Source organism: Plectropomus leopardus, chromosome 14, assembly GCF_008729295.1.
Source record: "Plectropomus leopardus isolate mb chromosome 14, YSFRI_Pleo_2.0, whole genome shotgun sequence".
In the NCBI taxonomy this organism is placed as follows: Eukaryota; Metazoa; Chordata; class Actinopteri; order Perciformes; family Serranidae; genus Plectropomus; species Plectropomus leopardus.
In genome coordinates this window covers 56,167-76,362 of record NC_056476.1, presented here as the reverse complement: position 1 = coordinate 76,362, position 20,196 = coordinate 56,167, and the positions used below count along the sequence as shown (strand labels likewise).

Below are 20,196 nucleotides of genomic sequence, written 5' to 3'. Positions count from 1 at the left end.
CGTTTTCTTCGGTGTTTCAAACCGTTGATGAAACCAGCAAACTGTCAGGAATCGATCTGCAGATAAGCTCCCTAAGAACAACACAATCAGCGTCAAAAATAAATCTGAGATCAAAGATTCAGCGTCTGAATTCAGCGTCTGAGGTCACGTTCTATAAAGCGTCATTGTAAAGGTCCAAAACAATCTGAGGTCAGTCTGAGGTCAGCAGTCTTAACAAGGTCAGCGTCTGGAGGTCAGCGTCCAGGTCCACACCGTCGTTGACAGTCAGCGTCTGTTGTCAGCGTCTGAGGCAGCGATCTGATAACAAGCGTCTCAGGACAGCGTACTGAGGTCAAATAAAAACGCATAAGGAAAGCGTCTCAAAACTAAGGTCAAAAAACAACCTCCGTTTGAGGTCAGCGTAAAAAACATGTTCAACAATGTCTGGTCAGCGTCTGAGGTCAGGCGTTTTTCAGGTCAAAAGGTCATATTTGAGGTTTTTTTTTTCAGCAGTCTTCAGCTTTTGAGGTCAGCGTCTGAGGTACAACAGCGTCTCATTTTTCAGCGTTATCAGCTCATTAATGAGGTCAGCATGTGCATACCTGTGCTTTTCAGCGTTCTGCACCCTTCAGCAACCTGCAGAGGTTTTTGAGGACTTTCAGCGTGTGACGTTTTTCTGCATTTCTAAATTTTTTTTTTCTTTCTGTTTTGATCATGCTGTTTTTTCCCAGGTCAGTTTTTTAAGTCTGCGTAACAGAGTCAGCGTCATTGTAAAAATAAGGTCAGCGTTCAGGTCACCTTGGTCAGCGTCTTCAGTGTCCAGGTCAGCGTTTTCAGAGGTCAGCGTCAGGTCAGCGACAGGTTTAAAGGTCTTTTCAGGTCATCGTCTCAGGTCTCACTTGTCTCAGGTCACGTCTCATGTCAGCGTCTCAGGTTCTTTTATTCAGGTCAGCGTCTAGGTCAGCGTCTCAGGTCAGCGTCTGAGGTCACTCAGCGTCTCAGGTCAGCGTCTGAGGTCAGCGTCTGAGGTCAGGGTTCAGGTCCAGGTCAGGTCAGCGTCTCAGGTCAGCGCTCATGTGTCTCAGGTCAGCGTTGAGGTTGTTTTCAGGTCAGCGTCAGGTCAGCGTCAGGTCAGCGTCTCAGGTCAGCGTCTCAGGTCAGTGTCCAACACTCAATCGCAACCTTTTATTTTTCGTTTATCAGTTTACGAAGACGTTTCGTGTCTGTGATTTGTCGCCTTCACTGACCTTCTGTAACTCAAAGATCTTTCGGACTCGCTCGATGGCGTCGTCGACCTCGTTGGCTGGTGGAAGGACCTGCGTGCTCCGGGCGCCCAATGAGAAGCCTCCGTACCTGCAGAGAAAAAAAAACAACCAAAAAAAACATCGACATGTGACGAACAGGAAATAACAACAGACAGTTTTCAAAAAATAAAAGCAGATTTAAAAAAAAGACTCACCTGAATTCATTCACCCAAACTTTGTTCTTCAAACTGTGAACAAACATAAAAAAACCTCTCAGTCATTGGGTGTATCTACTGTGTACGTGCAGTATTTCAGAATATTTCTGTGTACATGCACTGCAGTATTTTGTCCAGGTGTGTCACCTCTTGCCGATGATCTGAGTTTATGTTTTGACCAGGTAGTCGGAGATGTTTTCTTCCCGTCAGGTTCTGCAGAGAGTCGGTGGCGCTCAGCTTCATCTGAGCAACAAAAACAACACATTCAGTGAATCAAAAACACGCCTTTATACATGTTTATTGTATATTAAAAACTTTACCGACCGCAGTGACGTCACTTCATGTGGAAAAACAAATCAGTTTTTTTTCCCACAGTTTTATATACAAAGTTTCACTTTAGAAAAATGTTTCCTTCTGACATGAATCAGACATTTTTCAAAGAAAGAAGAAAATGTTTTGTTTACTAAAATGATTTCAGATGACTCCTAATCTTCAGAGTGATTGAACGCTGAACATCTTAATGTTTCCTGAATCCTCCGAGACTCTTTGATGTTTTTTACACACTTATCATTTAAAATAAATTGTGTTCAATATTCAGCATGTTATCAAGCAAATCAAGCATTCTGTCATTATTTGAACCTCTCAACCCGTGAGACGCAGGTTCAAAACCCAACAGTGACATTTTGGCTCTTTGCTGTTTACTCAGTTTAAACCCTTTAGGGACTGTTTGTCTCATTTTAGTCTCTTTTCTTCTTCCTGTTGTGATAACTGTGTGTGTGTTGATGCATGTGTCCTAAATGTAGTCCAGATTGTGTATTTGAGTGTAATCAGTGAATTTGCAGCTCAGCTCCTACAATAAGTCTAAAATACACTGAAAAAATTTTTCAAATACTGACAAATTTTAATTTTTTAAAAAAAAATAAATATTAATTTATAATTTTTTTAAAGCAAATGATTTTGAAAAGCACATTTTGTTGACATAAACCCTTGAAGAGAATATTCGCGCGGATTAAAGGTGTGCAACTTAAAGGGTTAAAATTGAACAAACTCTCCCTTAAAAATGTGGATTAGCAGAAACATAGTAGGTATTTTGGTCTCTAACTGGCAATACCAACAGTAAAACTGAAATAAGGTGTTCTGAGTGAGAAGCAGACTTTAAACAATGGTAAATGCCATGTGAACCCATGGTCTCCGTTTAACGAGCCCAGGGTACCTCGCCGATTCCAAAAAATCTGAATGGGGAGTTTTACCAGGAACGTTGCGTGGGAAAAAAATTACAGTGCACGAATTGCAAACTACATGGGCTGTGCAACCGTCAGATCCTTGGACTGAACAATTCTGTGAAATTTTAACTTAAAACAACAAAGAAATAATCAAATTTTTAGTACTTCCATGGAGGATTCAATAATTTCAATATTGAAAATTAGAAAACATTTGTAACAAAAACTGGAAATAGGGTGGGTCCAACCCTTGTGAACCAAGTCTTTGAATGTTTGTCCAAATCAAATGGAGTTTCAAAAAACTGTGAAAATAGTAAAGATTTAGGGGAGGGGTGGGAAAACAAAAAAAAAAAAAAAATAAATTAAATAAATAAATTAAAAAAATATTTGGTTTGTTTTGAATTCTTTGGATCAATTTTAGGGTCCCGTTTGTGGTCATTTGGTCCTCATTGTGGTTTGGTTGGTGTGTTCTTTCAATAGTCTCATGCAGTGTCTCTTTGTGGTTAACTAATTCTGGGCCTAATGTAAAAAAACCTTTGGTTGAAAGGGTGTGGTGTTAACTTTGTTTATTAATGTTTGTGGATCAGCCTGTTTTGTTTTTTTGTTCTTTGTAGTGATTTATTGTCCTTGAGGGTAGGTTTTGTGTCAAATTCAATTCTTTTGTGTTTTCTTTTTTGGTTTATATTATGCTTCATCCGGTTTTTGCAATTTTTTTCCATTTTCTGTTAATAATGCCTAATTGGCCAATTACATTTCAGCCCCGGTGAAAAACAAGCTACTGCTCAACATAACTTTAAAGGGTTTCCTATTTTAACAATTAAATTTAAATGAAAAAGATATTTTTAATCCTGTCAATAGTTTTGCATTAAACGCCGACATCATTGGTTTTAGGGTCGTTCCACGACTGCCAGTTGCACCAAATGAGTCATTATGAAGTCGCACTGATGTCGTTAGATTGTTATTCAGAGTTTCGGCTTGCAAATTAACGCTTTCGCGAGTGGATGTTTGACATCACCGAACGTGACCTAAGCTAAAATCCGTGAGCCGAGTAATAATGGTGTGCTCGGTTACATAGACGCTCTGAGCTTGCATGTCCCTCTCCTGTTATTATTTGTGACTAAACTCAGGCCTGATACATATCATGATGCTGCATACATGTGCCGTGCGATCATCTGTTGATAGAGTCTACAGACGGCTAGTCCAACAGCTTCAGGTGAAACGAGTGGCATCATAGATTCGACCCTCCACTGTAACCGTCATAGATACGTTATTGCCTCACGGTTTCACAATGTAACTAGAGTAAAGAATTCAAATGATGGGGTTAATATATCTATTGGAGAACAATTGCGGGTAGGCATAATGCGTTATAAAAGCTTTGTTTAGGTCTTTTATTTACGGGAACCTTTCTATTAATGTACACCAAATTCTGAGTAATCAAGGTGGCAGGGGTAATGTTTATAATGAGTGCAAGCAAAAATACGACCCAAGCCGGTACTGCAAGGACTGCCCTATGTGAATGAATCAATCATTTTTATGTTATCTAGGACAGTGCGCCAAGAAATACTCAGTAATGTTTATAAGAAAAAGTCACTCGCTTCAAGACCAGTAATGGATCGGTCATAACTGCACCAAACTATCAGTCGGAGACTCATTACTGCCATTTAAACAAGTCTGACTTTTAAGTACATGCCGTCGTAGCAATAAAAGTTACACTTTCAGCACTTTAAGTTTTTTTTAATATGATCGTCTGCTGCAAAGAGTTCTTGACTTTCACTAATTATCTTTGGCAGCTGCAGACAATGTTGCGATACTCAAACAAACAAGTTTGGAAGTAAACTTTAGACCACACTGATAAAGTAATAGTGCAGTATTTGCCAGTATGTCCTCTAGCATGTTTGATATAGTCTTGGCCATAATCTGACAACCAAGAGCATAGTGTATGTAAAGATGCTGTCTGCGACAGATGCTGGTCATATCACTTCATCAGAGCTAAAACCTTGATTTAGAGATGTGCTTATAAAAGTATAATAGAAGTGTCACACTGAGCTTCAAGCAACAGAGCTGCATTTCCCTTTCTAAACTTTACACTGGAAAACAAACTTTTTCGTTGGAGCCCATTTAGGATTGGAGAAACTCAGCCCTACATCAGTTTGAGTTATTTTGCAACTTTTTTGTTTTTCTGAAAAAAACGCTCAAGGATCAATTTTTGTTTAGGATGTACCCCAATGATAGACAACAAACATGATGCCATCATTTCACCGTTAAGCAACAAAGATTACACTTGTTTTTTTGTAACTATTGCAAGCATATTCCATTTAACAATTGCACCTGTAAAAGCAGCTTGTTCTTCATAATTACAGATAAATAATAGTCACAATTATTCTTTGGAGTCTATTGTACCACCTGAACGACCTCTCACTGAAGTCAGGTCCTCCGTGAATCTGGCTTGATGCTCCTCCTCATATCAGACGTTTATTTTTCGTTGCCTCATCAATCCTCTTTAACCTCCTCACAACAAAAAAGCAGTGGAACCAGTGACATGTTTATTAATACTGGTACAGCACACTTGTTTTATGTACTGTCTCTGCAGCCGCTATAATAAACCAAGATCAATGTTCATTATTTTTATTATCCGCCCATAATTCCCCCGACCACAAATAGGCATTACCCAGACGGTTGTGATGGTAAATAAAATGGAATGCTCTCTAAAACAGAAAAAAAGAATTAAATTAAAAATCCCATTTTACTGGTTATAATGCTTGACAAGATGTGAATAGGAACATAGGTATAAACTCATAACCAGGAATCCGTGGTTACTTTATTACCAGCACTATATTTCCAACATCTGCCTACAATCACACATCTGCAAATTCTCAGTACACCTGCGTGAAAAAATTTAACTGGACTCAAGTGTAAAAAAATGCATTTTCTGAAGTCTTAGGCCCCCATCCAGCCCCCCCACTGCTTTACATTTTACCTCTGACCTTTGACCTCCATAAAAAGGACAAAACTCAACTGTTTGGTAAAACCATGAGTATAGACAGTAAAAAACATTATTTAAACCATTATGATAATAGATATACATAGATATAATGGATAGTTGTATTAAAGTTAGTCATTTACCACAATGCTTGATCAGATGGTTACTTTCAATATTTGAGCAATTAAGCCACTATGAATAGTTTTCATTAGTGAGTCTTCACTGCCACTTTCCACAGGGAAGGTCAAAATGACAGTTTGGTAGAGCATCGTTAAATTCTAATTTTTATGACGATTTGACCATTTATAAGATTTTTAATACTTAATTTATAGTACTTTAGAGTACTTTGAAAATGTTGATAATATGCCGATCTTTGAAATTCCCCCTGCAGAGCGCTCATGTCTGCTGTGATTTTATTGATCCTGATGGTTCTTTCACTGGCTCACTGATAGTCAGAGAATAGAACTTTAAATTCTTTGCTTAGCATATAAAGCACTGAATCGAGTAAAAGGTCCCAGCAATTTGACATCAAAGAATTCTGTCCAGTATGAACCCATCAAGACCAGCTCAGGAATATCTGGTGCAGGTCTTGAACTTATTTTTCTATAGGATTTCTCTGGAGTAAATCCAATCATATTGTCAAAAGAACTAACATGGAGAATCAGCATTCTGTTGAGATATGAAAATCACGTATATCTGGAAGTTTACTACCATTTTGAAATATCAGGGTCTGCTGATAGGTCTGACTTCTCAATAGTCAAGTGTTAGAGACTCACCGTCATTAAACCGGTAACTACTAAATGCCTATTGACGTAAAAAAAATTCATTACTTTTAAAACTTTGCTTTAACTTTGGTAATTCAGACAAACTTCCGCAGTAAAACCCTAAGCAGACCTCCTATGACTGCAAAACTTACTACATAAAGACACACGCAGTACCTACCCGTGTGATTCATAGTTACTCTGTGGTATTTACAATACCTGTGCAGTTTCTCCTAGTGTGTCTTGCTGTCCCTGTCCAGCGTAGAGGATCAAAGACTACCTGTCCCTCCAGTCTCCGCAGTTCTTCAGGATATGTCCATTTATAACAATCATGCTTCCTTTCGCAACGCTGTTGTTGTCCACAGCGGACAGAAAGTATCTGGTGAAGCACTTGAAATTGCCTTGTTGCGGAACGATCAACTAGAAAAACATAAAACTACTGCTTTATTGAATTTAAAATGCGGGAGGTCGGAGCTTTAATGAGTTTTAGAAAATCGCCGAGGAAAAGTAGTCTTGTTTGCATCAACAAAACTTCTGGGAAAATTTCGAACTTCATTCCGAATCAAGCAGGCTCATATTAGGTGATTAAATTCACATTACAAGTTTGATGTCAACATATAGCGACTAATGAATGATGTCCGGCTCTCATCGATTATTACAGCTGAAATGCGCAAAACGTTAACGGGATCATTCATCACTCATGTAATAATTCACAAATATTCCAAGGTCAAGACGTTTAACCCCCGCAGCCTCATCATTATTCTTTATATATTTTAACTACGGAAAAGTCTGTTAATAATGGGATCTTCTGAAAGCGAGTGGTTCCAACGGTGGCACAAAAACAGCCCAAATGTGGTCGTGGGTTCAATTCCTGAGTGAAACCACAAATGACTGGGTGACCTGTGCCATGATTGTGAAGAAACAGGCTGTCTTAATTTTCCACCAATATTTTTCATTGAGACCCACCTGAAGACTCGAGTAAAATGCATGTGTCAGTTTTTTTTTTTTCCACATGATTGGTTCAAGACCGTCAGAAATGTAAAAATATTCAAATGATAAATTGTGGGTGTTTTTACAGTTTCATTTTTCATGGCTGTTGATAGATTGGTGGTCACTGACTGTGCACATTGTTTATTTTGTAGGGGCCTGCAAGTTTTGGGAAGGCATGTTACTTTAAGTCGAACACCCAAAAGTCGTCCTTTGGTGGAAAAAAAGCCAAAAAAAAAATATAATTAAAACCAAACAATTTAAAGGAAATGCCCATCTTTAACTTAAAAGAAAAGAAAACCAATTTAAAAAACACAATTTTTGAAGGAAAAGAATCAATCAAAAAAATTTAACAGAAAAAAAGAAAACCAAAGGTCTGCACAGGTTGACATTTTATTTGTTGTCTTTATAAATGATATGTGATTTTTTTATAAATAGAAAAGAAAAGTTGCAATTTCTTCTTCTAAAGTATATTGGGTGATCTCTTCTATAAAAAGTTGTTGGCCAATCTGGATCTTTTATCTTGTTGTTTATATTTATTGCTACAGAGGTCCTCAGCTCCTGAGCCACAACATCCTGACATGGACTGACAGACTAATGACGACCCCTGCCATCCAAAGTGTGTGTGTGTGTGTGTGTGTGTGTGTGTGTGTGTGTGTGTGTGTGTGTGTGTGTGTGTGTGTGTGTGTGTGTGTGTGTGTGTGTGTGTGTGTGTGCGCGCGCGCGCGCGCTTGTCCAGCCCTCAGCCCAGATTTGTCTTTAGTGATTAGTTGAAGGTCCACACATCAGAGAAATGTCCACATATTCTGGTTTATTTGACAAATTGCAAATAACACAATGACGTAAAGTATGACAAGAATTAAGCGTAAAAACTTCAAAGCAGGGCGGTTTCCAGGGTTTGAGGACGCTCAGGAGCTGAGACCTCTGTAGGAAAAAAAACAAAAGAAAAACAAATGGCCAAAACTTTTTAAAGAAAACATCCCCCAAAAAACATTAAGAAGAAGAAATTGCAACTTTTCTTTTCTTTAAAAAAAATCACCTATCATTTATAAAGAAATAAAAAAATGTCAAACCTGCAGACATTTGGATTTTTTTTTTCTTTTAAATTTGTTTGTGATTTCTTTTCCTTCAAAATTGTGTTTTTTAAATTGTTTTTCTTTTCTTTAAAAGTTTTGGGCATTTTTTTAAATTGTTTTTTTAATTAAATTTTTTTGGCTTTTTTTCCCACCAAAAACTTTTTGGTGATTTCTTAAAGAAAACATGCCTTCCAAACTGCAGGCCCCCCAAAATAACAATTGCCAAATGACACCATCTATCACAGCCAGAAACTGTAAAAACTGAAATTATCATTTGATTTTTTTTACATTTCTGACGGTCCTTGAACACATCATGTGGAAAAAAAACACACATGCATTTTCCTCGAGACTCTCAGGGCGGCTCAATGAAAAATATTTGGTGAAAATTAAGACCAGCCTGTTTTTCACAAACATGGCACGGTCACCAGTCATTTGTGGTCCACTCAGAATGAACCCACGACCCACATTTGGGCTGTGACCCACCAGTTGGGAACCACCTCTCTTCAGAAGATCAGAATTAACAGACTTTTCCGAGTAAATATATAAAATAATGATGATGGCTGCGGGGGTTAAACGTCTTGATTGAATATTTGTGAATAATTAATCTGTGAGAAAGAGACGTGTTTTATGATTTCAGCTTTAATAATCGATGAGGAGCCGACATCATTCATTAGTCGCTGTGTGACATCACTTTTAATGTGTTTTATATGTAATTTCTGCTTTGATTCTGAATGAAGAGAAATATCCCAGAAGAAGTTTTGCTTCCGATTAAACAGCCTGACTTTTCCTGCGGCGATTTTGTAAAAACTCACAGCTGATGAATTTTAAATCAATAAAGTGTAGTTTTATGTCTTTCTGTGATCGTCCGGAGAATCATCTGATACTTTCTGTCCGTCTGTGGACACAAAGCGTCTGACGAGAACATGAATGATAAATGGACATTTCCTGATGAACCTGCGGAGACTGGAGGGACAGGAAGACTTTGTCTCTACGCTGGACAGACAGCAAGACACACAGAGACACTGCACACTGTAATGTAAATACCACAGTAACTATGAATCACCGGGTACAGGTACTGCAGTTTGTCTTTATGAAGAAAGTATAAACATATGTCCTCTGCTAAGGTTTTTACTGCTGAAGTTTGTCCTGTTTGTGGAAATTTTAAAGTTTTATCTTCTGATTTTTTTTTTCAAAATATTATTTTATAGTTACATTTTTATGACTTGTTCTTACAATTTTATAGAAATATTCTTTGACTTTATTTTCAAAATGTACTAACTTTAAATATTGTGATTTCAAACTCAAAGTATCATGACTTCATTTTGAAAATATGATTTGATTTTACTCAGATAATAATATTACTAAAATATTCTGACTTTGTGTTCAGAACATTATGACTTTGTTCTCAAAATTGCATGATTTTACTCTCAAAAATATTCTGATTTTATTTTCAAATATTCAGATTTCTTCAAAAAAATCCATCTTTTTTTCTCAAAATATAATAAATATAACTTTCAAAAATACTCTGACTTAATTTTTTAAAAAAAATTGTGATTTCACTCTCAAAAAATTAGACATTTATTCTCAAAATGTAATTTTACTCAAAACATTCTGACTTTATTATCAAAATATTCATATTTAATTCTCAAATAATGAAAGTTCTCTCAATATCCTCAAAAATACTTTAACCATTTTCTCTCTTTTCATAATGTTTTAAAATAATTAGTCCAGGTCTTTCTCATGTGTCAGTGGCTGGGTCCCTGAGTGTGGGAGGTCAGAGGTCAGAGGTCAGTTCAGAGCAGTCTTGGAGCTGGTTTGGAGCCCCTCAGCCTTCAGACTGATCTTAGTCCACATGAGTCCAGTTAAAGGACCGGAGGTGTCCCTCTGCAGATAAATGACGAGCAGGAAAACAGAAACGTGTGACGGATCCGGTTAGAAATGGAACCTTGCCAGCACACACGGCTGCACGGCTGGGAGCGTATTTGGGGAGGCTGAGAGCATTTTATTTTATTTAAATGCCTTTTCTTTTTGTGGGGGAGGAGGGGGCGGAGGATGATTTGAAACGGTCTAATTTAGGAAGCGGCTGCAGAGACAGACAGGACACAAGTGCTGCTGTACCGTATTAATAAACATGTGCAGTCCACAGTCTGCTGTGAGGAGCCGGTGAGGGCGACGCAGACCGCTGATATGAGGAGGAGATGGAGAATGACGGAGGCTGACGGAGGGAGAGGACGGTCAGGTGGTATAAAAACAAAGAATAATACAATATAGACAGTAAAAAAAAAAAAAAAAAAAACAAGGTGCAATAGTAAAAAAAAATGCTGCAATAGTACAAAAAACAAGGTGTTTTGTTAAAAAGCAACAAGTTGCTATCGTAAAATTAAAAAAAAACAAAAATAGGTGAAAAAAAACAAAAAAGTTGCAAAATTAAGAAAACAAGGTTTTTAATCTAAAAGCTCCTGGAAAAATTCTTTCAGGAGTAAAAATCCTGCGCTCAGACACATTATACTCAGGAAGTGATGCATGTCCACTGGGCCGGAGGACTTCTGAATCTTTGACATACATATGCATGTCGTCATTGGCATATATGAAAATGCTAAAACTGCACTCCTCTATAACTTTTTAAATCTGACTAAAGTTTACATCTACTTGTTTGTTTGGATGAACATGTGTGTATTTATTTTTACATAGTGATTTATTTTGCTGCTTGCTTATCAAAAAAGTCCAAAGTTATTAAGTTATTATTATTGCTATTACTATTATTAAATTGGCTATTCGGCATAATGAGTGCTTTTTGGCAATTTTTTGGTACTTGAATGCAGGACTTTTACTTAAAACAGAGTATTTCTAAACTGTGGTATCACTACTTTTGTTTCAGTAACAGATTTGAGTACCTCTTCCACCTTTGGTTACAAATTATAACATTACCCTGCAAAAATGAACACATTTTGAATAACAGAAATTGTGCCGTTTTTCGCTTTTTATTTTATTTTTATTTTTATTTTTATTTTTTTTAAACTGTATTTTTCTGCCATCTAGCGTCTGAACGTGCGCGATACGTCTCTGACGTACAACGTGGAGGGGGCGGATCGGTGACGTCACCACGTTCACCCTGACGCTGTTGGACTCTGCACGCTCTGGACTCCACCGGCGGGGAAGTTAGCAAACCAGTTCAGCCCAACTTTCAACCAAAAACTGCGATTCAGTAAGGTCTGTACCTGATAATTATACTTTTAGTTTGTACATTTACTTTGTATCAACTTGTAAAGCGTTATAATTTCAAGCAGAAACTCTGAAATAACAACTAATGCACGAGCTAACGTGCTAATCTCTGCATGCACTCCCACCGACTCTACACCAAAGTCTATTCAAAATATGATGATTTTTATTTTTCTTTGCTTTAAAATTAAATATTAAAATAGTTAACGTTATGTTGATAGATTGTCTTTCATTCTGAAAGATGTTTTGGACAATTCGGCATATTAATGATGGACTTTGCAAAACGATGTTTGTTTGAATGAACAGACGTTTTTTTTGTATTTGCTTGTCAGAGGTCGCTGCCAGCTGCTGATTTAAATAAACGGAAATATTGTCTGCAGGCTGTCACCTGCGGACTTTACTGGAGTCTATTTCGTTTTTGCATGGTGTTTTAAATATATGCAGAATTAGTTATTTTAATCACACTGGTGTTGTAAAGTCACAGCAAATGTTATTACCTAAATCAAACGTTTAAATTTGCCTTAATAACTCACATAAAATATATATATTTTTTAAATTTATTTATTTATTTATCCAACTATTGAAGCGATAAGATCACCAATTTTACACAGTAAACTGTGATACTATATTTATTTGCCTTTATTTGGTCTGGTTTAATAAGAGCAGTGTTTAATGTCAGTATTGTGTGTTGTTCCCACAGGACAGATGCACATCCATATGTGTGGTGCTTTTTGTTAAAATTTCTCTCTGCGTTGCTTCACCTTTGCTCCTGAGATAACACACATGTATGTCGCTGTCAGGTGACATTTATCTCAAAGTGGTTAAAACTGATGTTTGCTGAGAGAGAGTTGTAAACGGACATTTTCAAAGTATAAATACTGTCTCAGAGAATACCACAGTTTTACAGTGTAAGGTATTACACAGTTAGGGTTTTTATTATACGATGTAAAAAGTCTTAAAGGAATGAAGAGGGAGACTTTTTGGTTAAACACTTAACCCCTTATTGCCCGCTTTAATGATACTCACACTCATATCACTCTCACACAAAATGTGCTTTTCAAAATCAAGCTTTAAAAATTATATATTAATATGATAAATATTCATTAATTTTCAGAATTTGAACCCTTTTAATGCCATTTTTTCATGATGCCACTGTGGTTTTAGATGGGAAAAATAGATTATTTTCAATGTACTATATGCAAAGTCAGATTTTTTAATTATTATCGCAGCCCAGGATATGTCATTGTTTAGCAGCAACATTGATTTTTATTTATTATTAATTTTTTGCGCTGTGTCAAATGCTCAAAATCAGGCCATAAAAATATTATACATTAATATGATTTTCATTTTATTTAGTTTTTTGTTTTTAACCAACATCAGTCCTAAACAAAAATATCAAATATTCATTAGCTTTCAGAATTTTAACCCTTTAAATGTTAAAGGAACCTTGCCAGCACAAGCTTTAAATATTTGTATTTATTTTAGTTTAGTTTTTTTTTTATTATCACAGCCTGGGGTAATGCAGTGATTTGCAACAATTGTAACAATGTAACTATTTAATTTCCACAGTGTATTTTAGACTTATTGTAGGAGCTGAGCTGGAAATTCACTGATTACACTCAAATACACAATCCTGCTAAAATGTATGCCATATGCATGAACACACACACAATTACCACAAAAAAAATTAAGAATGAAAAGCGCGTAAAATGCACCAAACAGTCCTTAAGGGATAAAATTTTGAAGCTGCTTTGCAAGAAATGGGTTAAAATATTCTGGAAAGGTTTTTTAATTCATTGGTAAAAATGTGTGGGAACCCTGATGAGACAAAGAATCTATAAATCTCATTACATTTCTAAGTTATTGATGATTTTCCAGCTTACGACGGACGCTCTGTGTTAATCCCTCCGCTCCGTCTGCAGGTCGGAGATGGCTCTCACACAAGTGTCCTCCAACAAGTGCGCAGGCGGCTTCCAGAAGGTTTTCGAACACGAGAGGTGAGATCTGAGCTGAGCCTTCAAACAGACTGAATTATTGATCCATATCGATTCTGAACACACACAAAACATCAGTGAAGTTATGGATGTGATGTGTGTGTGTGTGTGTGTGTGTGTGTGTGTGTGTGTGTGTGTGTGTGTGTGTGCGCGCGTGTGTGTGTGTGTGTGTGTGCGTTTCCTCCGTGCAGCACCGAGCTCAAGTGTAAGATGAAGTTTGCCGTCTACCTGCCTCCCAAAGCCGACACCGACAAGTGTCCCGTCATGTACTGGCTGTCTGGTGAGTGACGGCACGACTGACTGCTGATCAATGAGGGAATTATTTTATTTTATTTTACTTTATTTTATTTTATTTAAAGAGATGAAGCTCTACTGGTGCGGTGACTCTCAGCACACAAGCTTAGATTTCACCCTCAAAGGCTGATTTTAGGCTTTTTCTGCTGTTGTTGTTAACAAATTCCACGGACAAAGAAGAAACGATCAGAACTCATTTATTCTGTATTTTATATTTTTAACAAATGCTACTCATGAAGAAGAAAAAATCATAATGTTTATCTCCCAATACTTTCATTACTTACTTTTTTTTATAAACATCTGTAATTTCCCCAAACAGCTGCTCTCTGTAGTTTTTATCAAAGAAACAGAAGGAAAATAGAGACTTTATTGGGACTATTTTCAGCATCAGATTTATTGGCATTTCCCAGATGAACGTTGTTTTCAGTTATTGTTATTTGTTCATTTTGTTAGTAAGTGTTTGGAGGATTTTGTGTAAGGTGCCACAAATTTCATTCAGGTGTGATTAATTATATCCACAAATGCAAACACCAGTACAGCCCAGCAGGGGGAGCCAAACACCAGCGGCAAAGAGACAGTAGAAAATAACAGTGACAATGATCATACTAGTAATAATGAGAATGATAATGATATAATAATAATAATGATAGATCATTAAATAAAATAAAGCAAAACTTAAAAAAAAAAAGATTTAAAAAATTAAATTAAATTTAAAAAAAAGATAATTTCTGCTCAATTTTGACTGTTTTCTGTGCTTTTTGAAATCATTTCTCTGCAGGTCTGACGTGCACGGAGCAAAACTTCATCACCAAAGCCGGCAGTCAGATCCCTGCTGCGGAGCACGGCATCATCATCGTCGCTCCGGACACCAGCCCACGTATGAAAACACACACACACACACACACACACACACACACACACACACACACCTTTAACATGAGCTCTGTTTATTTTGGCTCAAATGTCACATTTTGAACGCTGATTCTCCTCACTGACCTCTTTGTAGAATCAGTTGACACAGATCTCCTGTAACACGTGTTGTATGTTTAACAAAAGGTAAGGTTGAAATTGATGCTGCAGAATTAGCAGTGTGAGTTTTTTTTTATTCTACACATGCTTCCTGGTCATTACTTACAATGCAACTCATGCTGCAGACAACAAAGAAAGAAAAACAAAAATAAACAACAATTAACATTTTGCAAGACTAAAAATTACATTGATAAATGAATAAAAATACTAAAAATCAGTAAATTAAAATCAATTGAATGAAAAACTAAATAAATTTCAGGAATTTAAACATAAACACAACAATTATTTAAACAAAAAAAACAAAGGCTATGACATTTATCCAAATTTGAAGCCAAATTAAAAACATTTGTCATAAATTTCCTTTTAAAAATATAAATACTTCTTACTGACCAACATGGAGCGGGTTCTGTTTTAGCAGCGTGAACCTCATAGAGTCGGGATGAGTCGGTGCTGGACAAAGCCAAGACAGATTCCAAAAATACATAAAGTCTGCACACGAGAGGATGATCCCATGAACGGTTATTAAATTACCTCCACGTGTGACGTCTTCAATAAATGTCATTTAATAAAAGTTCATGGGAGCATTTTCTGGTGTTATTTATTTTTTGAATTCATGTCAAAACGAACAAATTTCTGAGGACATGTCAGTCACAGCGTGAGAGCGCGGTTTGAAACGCTCTCGGCTCCAGTGCCGGCGGAAAATAAAGAGCTCAAAGTACGAAGAGGTCAGAGGTCATAACAGCAGGAGTGGAAACAGCCGCGTTTCGAGCAAAGGTTAGGGGGGTGCAAACGCAGATATCAAATTTGGGTCTCTTTTAAGGGTAGATGTAAAAAAAAAAAAAAAATCAGCTGCTAATCAGCAGGCAACAAATCTGGATCAAGACTTGCGGTATAAATCCACGGTGACCGTGTCCCGTCCTGCATCAGGCGGCTGCAACATCGAGGGGGAGGATGAGAACTGGGATTTCGGCACCGGAGCTGGTTTCTACGTCGACGCCACGCAGGATCCCTGGAAGACCAACTACCGCATGTACTCGTACATCACCGAGGAGGTGCGTTGGATTTATATCACACAAAAAAACAATTGCAGTTTTTAGCTGAAATCATAGAACAGCTACAAAGATTTCCATCTGTGCAAAAACTTCCCTTTTTAATCAGACTCAGAGCTAATGATGCTCTGTGTGATCTCCGTCTCTCTCAGCTCCCCAAACTGGTCGACGCTAACTTCCCCACCGACCCGGACCGCGTGTCCATCAGCGGTCACTCCATGGGCGGACACGGGGCGCTCATCTGTGCCCTGAAGAACCCTGGGAAATACAAGGTACTGCACATCAGTGAAGTAGAGTGGGGCAGAGTGTAGTATACAGTGTGTACAGGGTTCCCGCGGTCATGGAAAACCTGGAAAACTTTCACAGTTTTATTTTCCAGGCCTGGAAAAGACATGAAACTTGTAAAAAATCATTGAAAGGTTTGAAAAATCATGGAAATGTGTTTTGTGTAATAAATTAAATTAGATTAATATGACGTAACGGAGAATTTATTTTCTGTAGCTGGTGACGTAACGTAGCTTTATTTCTGTTTTGATGTCTGACGTTTTGGTTGTTTTTTAATAATTACTTATCACGAATTTTCCTTTAGTTTCTTTCCACGTTTCGTCTCTCTCTTCATGTCTGACCACGAAGGCACGTCACATCATTTTTAAAGCACTTTTAGCAACTTTAAATGGTTAGAATTTGTATTTATTTTACAGCTGATTTGTAAAGAACACGTGCCCGCGGCTTTGAAGGCATTTTTTCTAAATAAAACCAAAAAAAGTTTGACTTGTCTTTTATTTATTTATTTGGCTGCTTTTATTATAGATTTTTTTGTTTTCTTCATTTTATTTTTGTGTGTTTCTAAGTAAACAAGTTTGGGAGGCATATTTTCTTTAAAGGGTTTTGTGTGATTTCTTTCTTTCGTTTTCTTTTTTTTTTTGGCAATTTTTATAGAACTTTTTTTTTTTAAATCGCCGAAATGACACCATTTATAATAGACAGAACCTGTATGACATAAGTTACTGTTGGATTTTTCAAATTGGTGCTCGTGTACATCAGGTGGAAAGTTGAAATTATATTTGAAAAGAGTTTGAATTGTATATGTTTAAAAAATCCCGGCTAAGAAAAAAAAATCGGGGTCCTTGAAAAGTCGTTTTGAGATTGTGTCCATGACAGTGAGTGGACACCCTGTATGTACGACCTCAGAGAGGACGAAGACATCGCCACTTTCTGTCTTTCTGTAAATTGTTCTGTGTGTCTGTACAAACCGGAGTCAGACTCTTTGTATGTGAACCGACGATTCTGGATCTGATTCTGGATCTGGTTTCTCCTCCTGCAGGCTGTTTCTGCGTTCGCTCCCATCTGTAACCCGATGCAGTGTCCCTGGGGACAGAAGGCCTTCTCAGGATACCTGGGCTCCGACAGGTCCACCTGGGAGGTCAGAGCTCTGCACACCCTGCACACCCTTCACACTCTGCACACCCTTCACACTCTGCACACCCTTCACACTCTGCACACCCTTCACACTCTGCACACCCTTCACACCCTCACACCCTTCACACCCTTCACACTTCACACCTGCACACCCTTCACACTCTGCACACCTTCACCACCCTTCACACCCTTCACACTCACACCCTTCACACTCTGCACACCCTTCACACTCTGCACACCTTCACACCCTTCACACTCTGCACAACCTTCACACCCTTCACACTCTGCACAGCCTTCACACCCTTCACACTCTAACACACACCTTCACACCCTTCACACTCTGCACAACCTTCACACCCTTCACACTCTGCACACCCTTCACACTCTGCACACCCTTCACACCCTGCACAGCCTTCACACCCTGCACACGCTTCACACTCTGCACACCCTGCACACCCTTCACACTCTGCACACCCTTCACACCCTTCACACCCTTCACACTCTGCACAACCTTCACACCCTTCACACTCTGCACACCCTTCACACCCTTCACACTCTGCACAGCCTTCACACACCTTCACACCCTTCACACCCTTCACACTCTGCACACCCTTCACACTCTGCACACCCTTCACACCCTTCACACTCTGCACACCCTTCACACCCTTCACACTCTGCACACTCTGCACAGCCTTCACACCCTTCACACCCTTCACACTCTGCACACCCTTCACACCCTTCACACCCTGCACACCCTTCACACTCTGCACAGCCTTCACACCCTTCACACCCTGCACACCCTTCACACTCTGCACAGCCTTCACACCCTTCACACTCTGCACAACCTTCACACCCTTCACACTCTGCACACCCTTCACACTCTGCACAGCCTTCACACCCTTCACACTCTGCACACCCTTCACACCCTGCACACTCTGCACACCCTGCACACCCTTCACACTCGGCACACCCTTTTTTCTCTCATTGCCTTCCTCCTGTGTTTTTGAGAGGATCAGCCAGTTAGCCCGGGTTTCAAAGGGTTAAAGGTCAGCAGCTTCCTGTCCTCAGCACTCCTCTGTGTCTCTCTCAGGCGTACGATGCCACCGTGCTGGCGGCGGCGTACTCCGGCCCTCAGCTGGACATCCTGATCGATCAGGGCCGTGACGATCAGTTCCTGTCAGCCAGCCAGCTGCTGCCCGACAACCTGATCGCCGTCTGCTCCAAGAAGAAGATCCCCGTCGTCTTCAGACTGCAGCCGGTCAGTTCCTCCGCTCTCGCTCTGACACTCACGCAGCGCCGCTCACTGTCCACATCTGATCCCAAACCGGGACCTCAGACCCTCGCTGTGGTACCACAGGAGCCAGAGCGTGTTAAGATGAGGGCTTTAGGACCCCACGACTGTAGGACGTTTGTCGGGTTTTAGGACGTTACTGGAATTTTAGTATACATCTCCAATTTTAGGACCTTTCTTGGATATTAAGATATTTGTCGGAATTAAGGACATTTCTAGGATTTTCTCTGATTTTAGGACATTTTTAAGATTTTAGGTCGTTTCTCAGACTTTAAGGGTTTTAGGACATTTCTTGATTATTAGGACGTTTGTAGGATTTAAGGACATTTCTCTGATTTTGAAATGTCTCTACCATTTTAGGATGTTTCTAGGACTTTAGGACATATTTGGGATTTTAGGACGTTTTTTAGGATTTGGGTGTTTCTCGGTTTTTAGGATGTTTCTACGACTGTCAATAATACAGTATGTTGTGCTTCACTAAACTAAAAAAAACAAAGAACCGGAGAACGTGTCGATTAATTTTCTAATAACTGACTTTATGTTTCAGATGTTGTAAAGATCCCATTAAAAAAATGTTTGATTCAGAGATCATTTAGGAACCAAAATTTTATTCATGTTTTTATTTTCCTCTGATGTTTTTACTTTATTTTACTCATGTTTTTATTTTCCTCTAATGTTTTTACTTTATTTTATTCATGTTTTTATTTTCCTCTGATGTTTTTACTTTATTTTATTTTACTCATGTTTTTATTTTCCTCCAATGTTTTTACTTTATTTTATTTTATTCATGTTTTTATTTTCCTCTGATGTTTTTACGTTATTTTATTTTACTCATGTTTTTATTTTCCTCTGTTTTTACTTTATTTTATTCATGTTTTTATTTTCCTCTTATGTTTTTACGTTATTTTATTTTACTCATGTTTTTATTTTCCTGTAATGTTTTTACTTTATTTTATTCATGTTTTTATTTTCCTCTGATGTTTTTACTTTATTTTATTCATGTTTTTATTTTCCTCTGATGTTTTTACTTTATTTTATTTTACTCATGTTTTTATTTTCCTCCAATGTTTTTACTTTATTTTATTTTATTCATGTTTTTATTTTCCTCTGATGTTTTTACGTTATTTTATTTTACTCATGTTTTTATTTTCCTCTGTTTTTACTTTATTTTATTTTATTCATGTTTTTATTTTCCTCTGATGTTTTTACGTTATTTTATTTTACTCATGTTTTTATTTTCCTGTAATGTTTTTACTTTATTTTATTCATGTTTTTATTTTCCTCTGATGTTTTTACGTTATTTTATTTTACTCATGTTTTTATTTTCCTGTAATGTTTTTACTTTATTTTATTCATGTTTTTATTTTCCTCTGATGTTTTTACTTTATTTTATTTTACTCATGTTTTTATTTTCCTCCAATGTTTTTACTTTATTTTAT

The 20,196-nt window shown here is 37.7% G+C and overlaps 1 protein-coding gene and 1 long non-coding RNA gene across 2 annotated transcripts; one reads left to right on the top strand and one right to left on the bottom strand.

Moving 5' to 3' along the window:
* Window positions 1-1,231: 1,231 nt before the first annotated feature.
* On the bottom strand, window positions 1,232-1,610 carry LOC121953308. Its single transcript, XR_006106502.1, has 3 exons — window positions 1,586-1,610; window positions 1,439-1,471; window positions 1,232-1,332 (listed from the first exon to the last, which is right to left on the bottom strand). It is a non-coding gene; the product is annotated as an uncharacterized LOC121953308 (long non-coding RNA).
* A 9,978-nt stretch (window positions 1,611-11,588) lies between these two features.
* LOC121953535 (S-formylglutathione hydrolase-like) lies at window positions 11,589-18,889 on the top strand. Its single transcript, XM_042500700.1, has 8 exons — window positions 11,589-11,672; window positions 13,604-13,678; window positions 13,867-13,955; window positions 14,748-14,846; window positions 15,926-16,050; window positions 16,200-16,319; window positions 17,372-17,470; window positions 18,557-18,889. Exons 2-8 carry the CDS (start codon window positions 13,611-13,613, stop codon window positions 18,887-18,889), a joined length of 933 nt encoding a protein of 310 aa, XP_042356634.1. The 5' UTR covers window positions 11,589-11,672; window positions 13,604-13,610.
* The last annotated feature ends 1,307 nt before the right edge of the window (window positions 18,890-20,196 follow it).

What these genes read in the sequence shown, in the direction of transcription:
- LOC121953535 (XM_042500700.1), top strand. Translation starts at nt 13,611, where the DNA reads ATGGCTCTCACACAAGTGTCCTCCAACAAGTGCGCAGGCGGCTTCCAG. An exon ending in AAGGTTTTCGAACACGAGAG is followed by an intron (nt 13,679 to 13,866) that starts GTGAGATCTGAG and finishes TCCTCCGTGCAG; the next exon opens with CACCGAGCTCAAGTGTAAGA. An exon ending in CCGACAGGTCCACCTGGGAG is followed by an intron (nt 17,471 to 18,556) that starts GTCAGAGCTCTG and finishes TGTCTCTCTCAG; the next exon opens with GCGTACGATGCCACCGTGCT.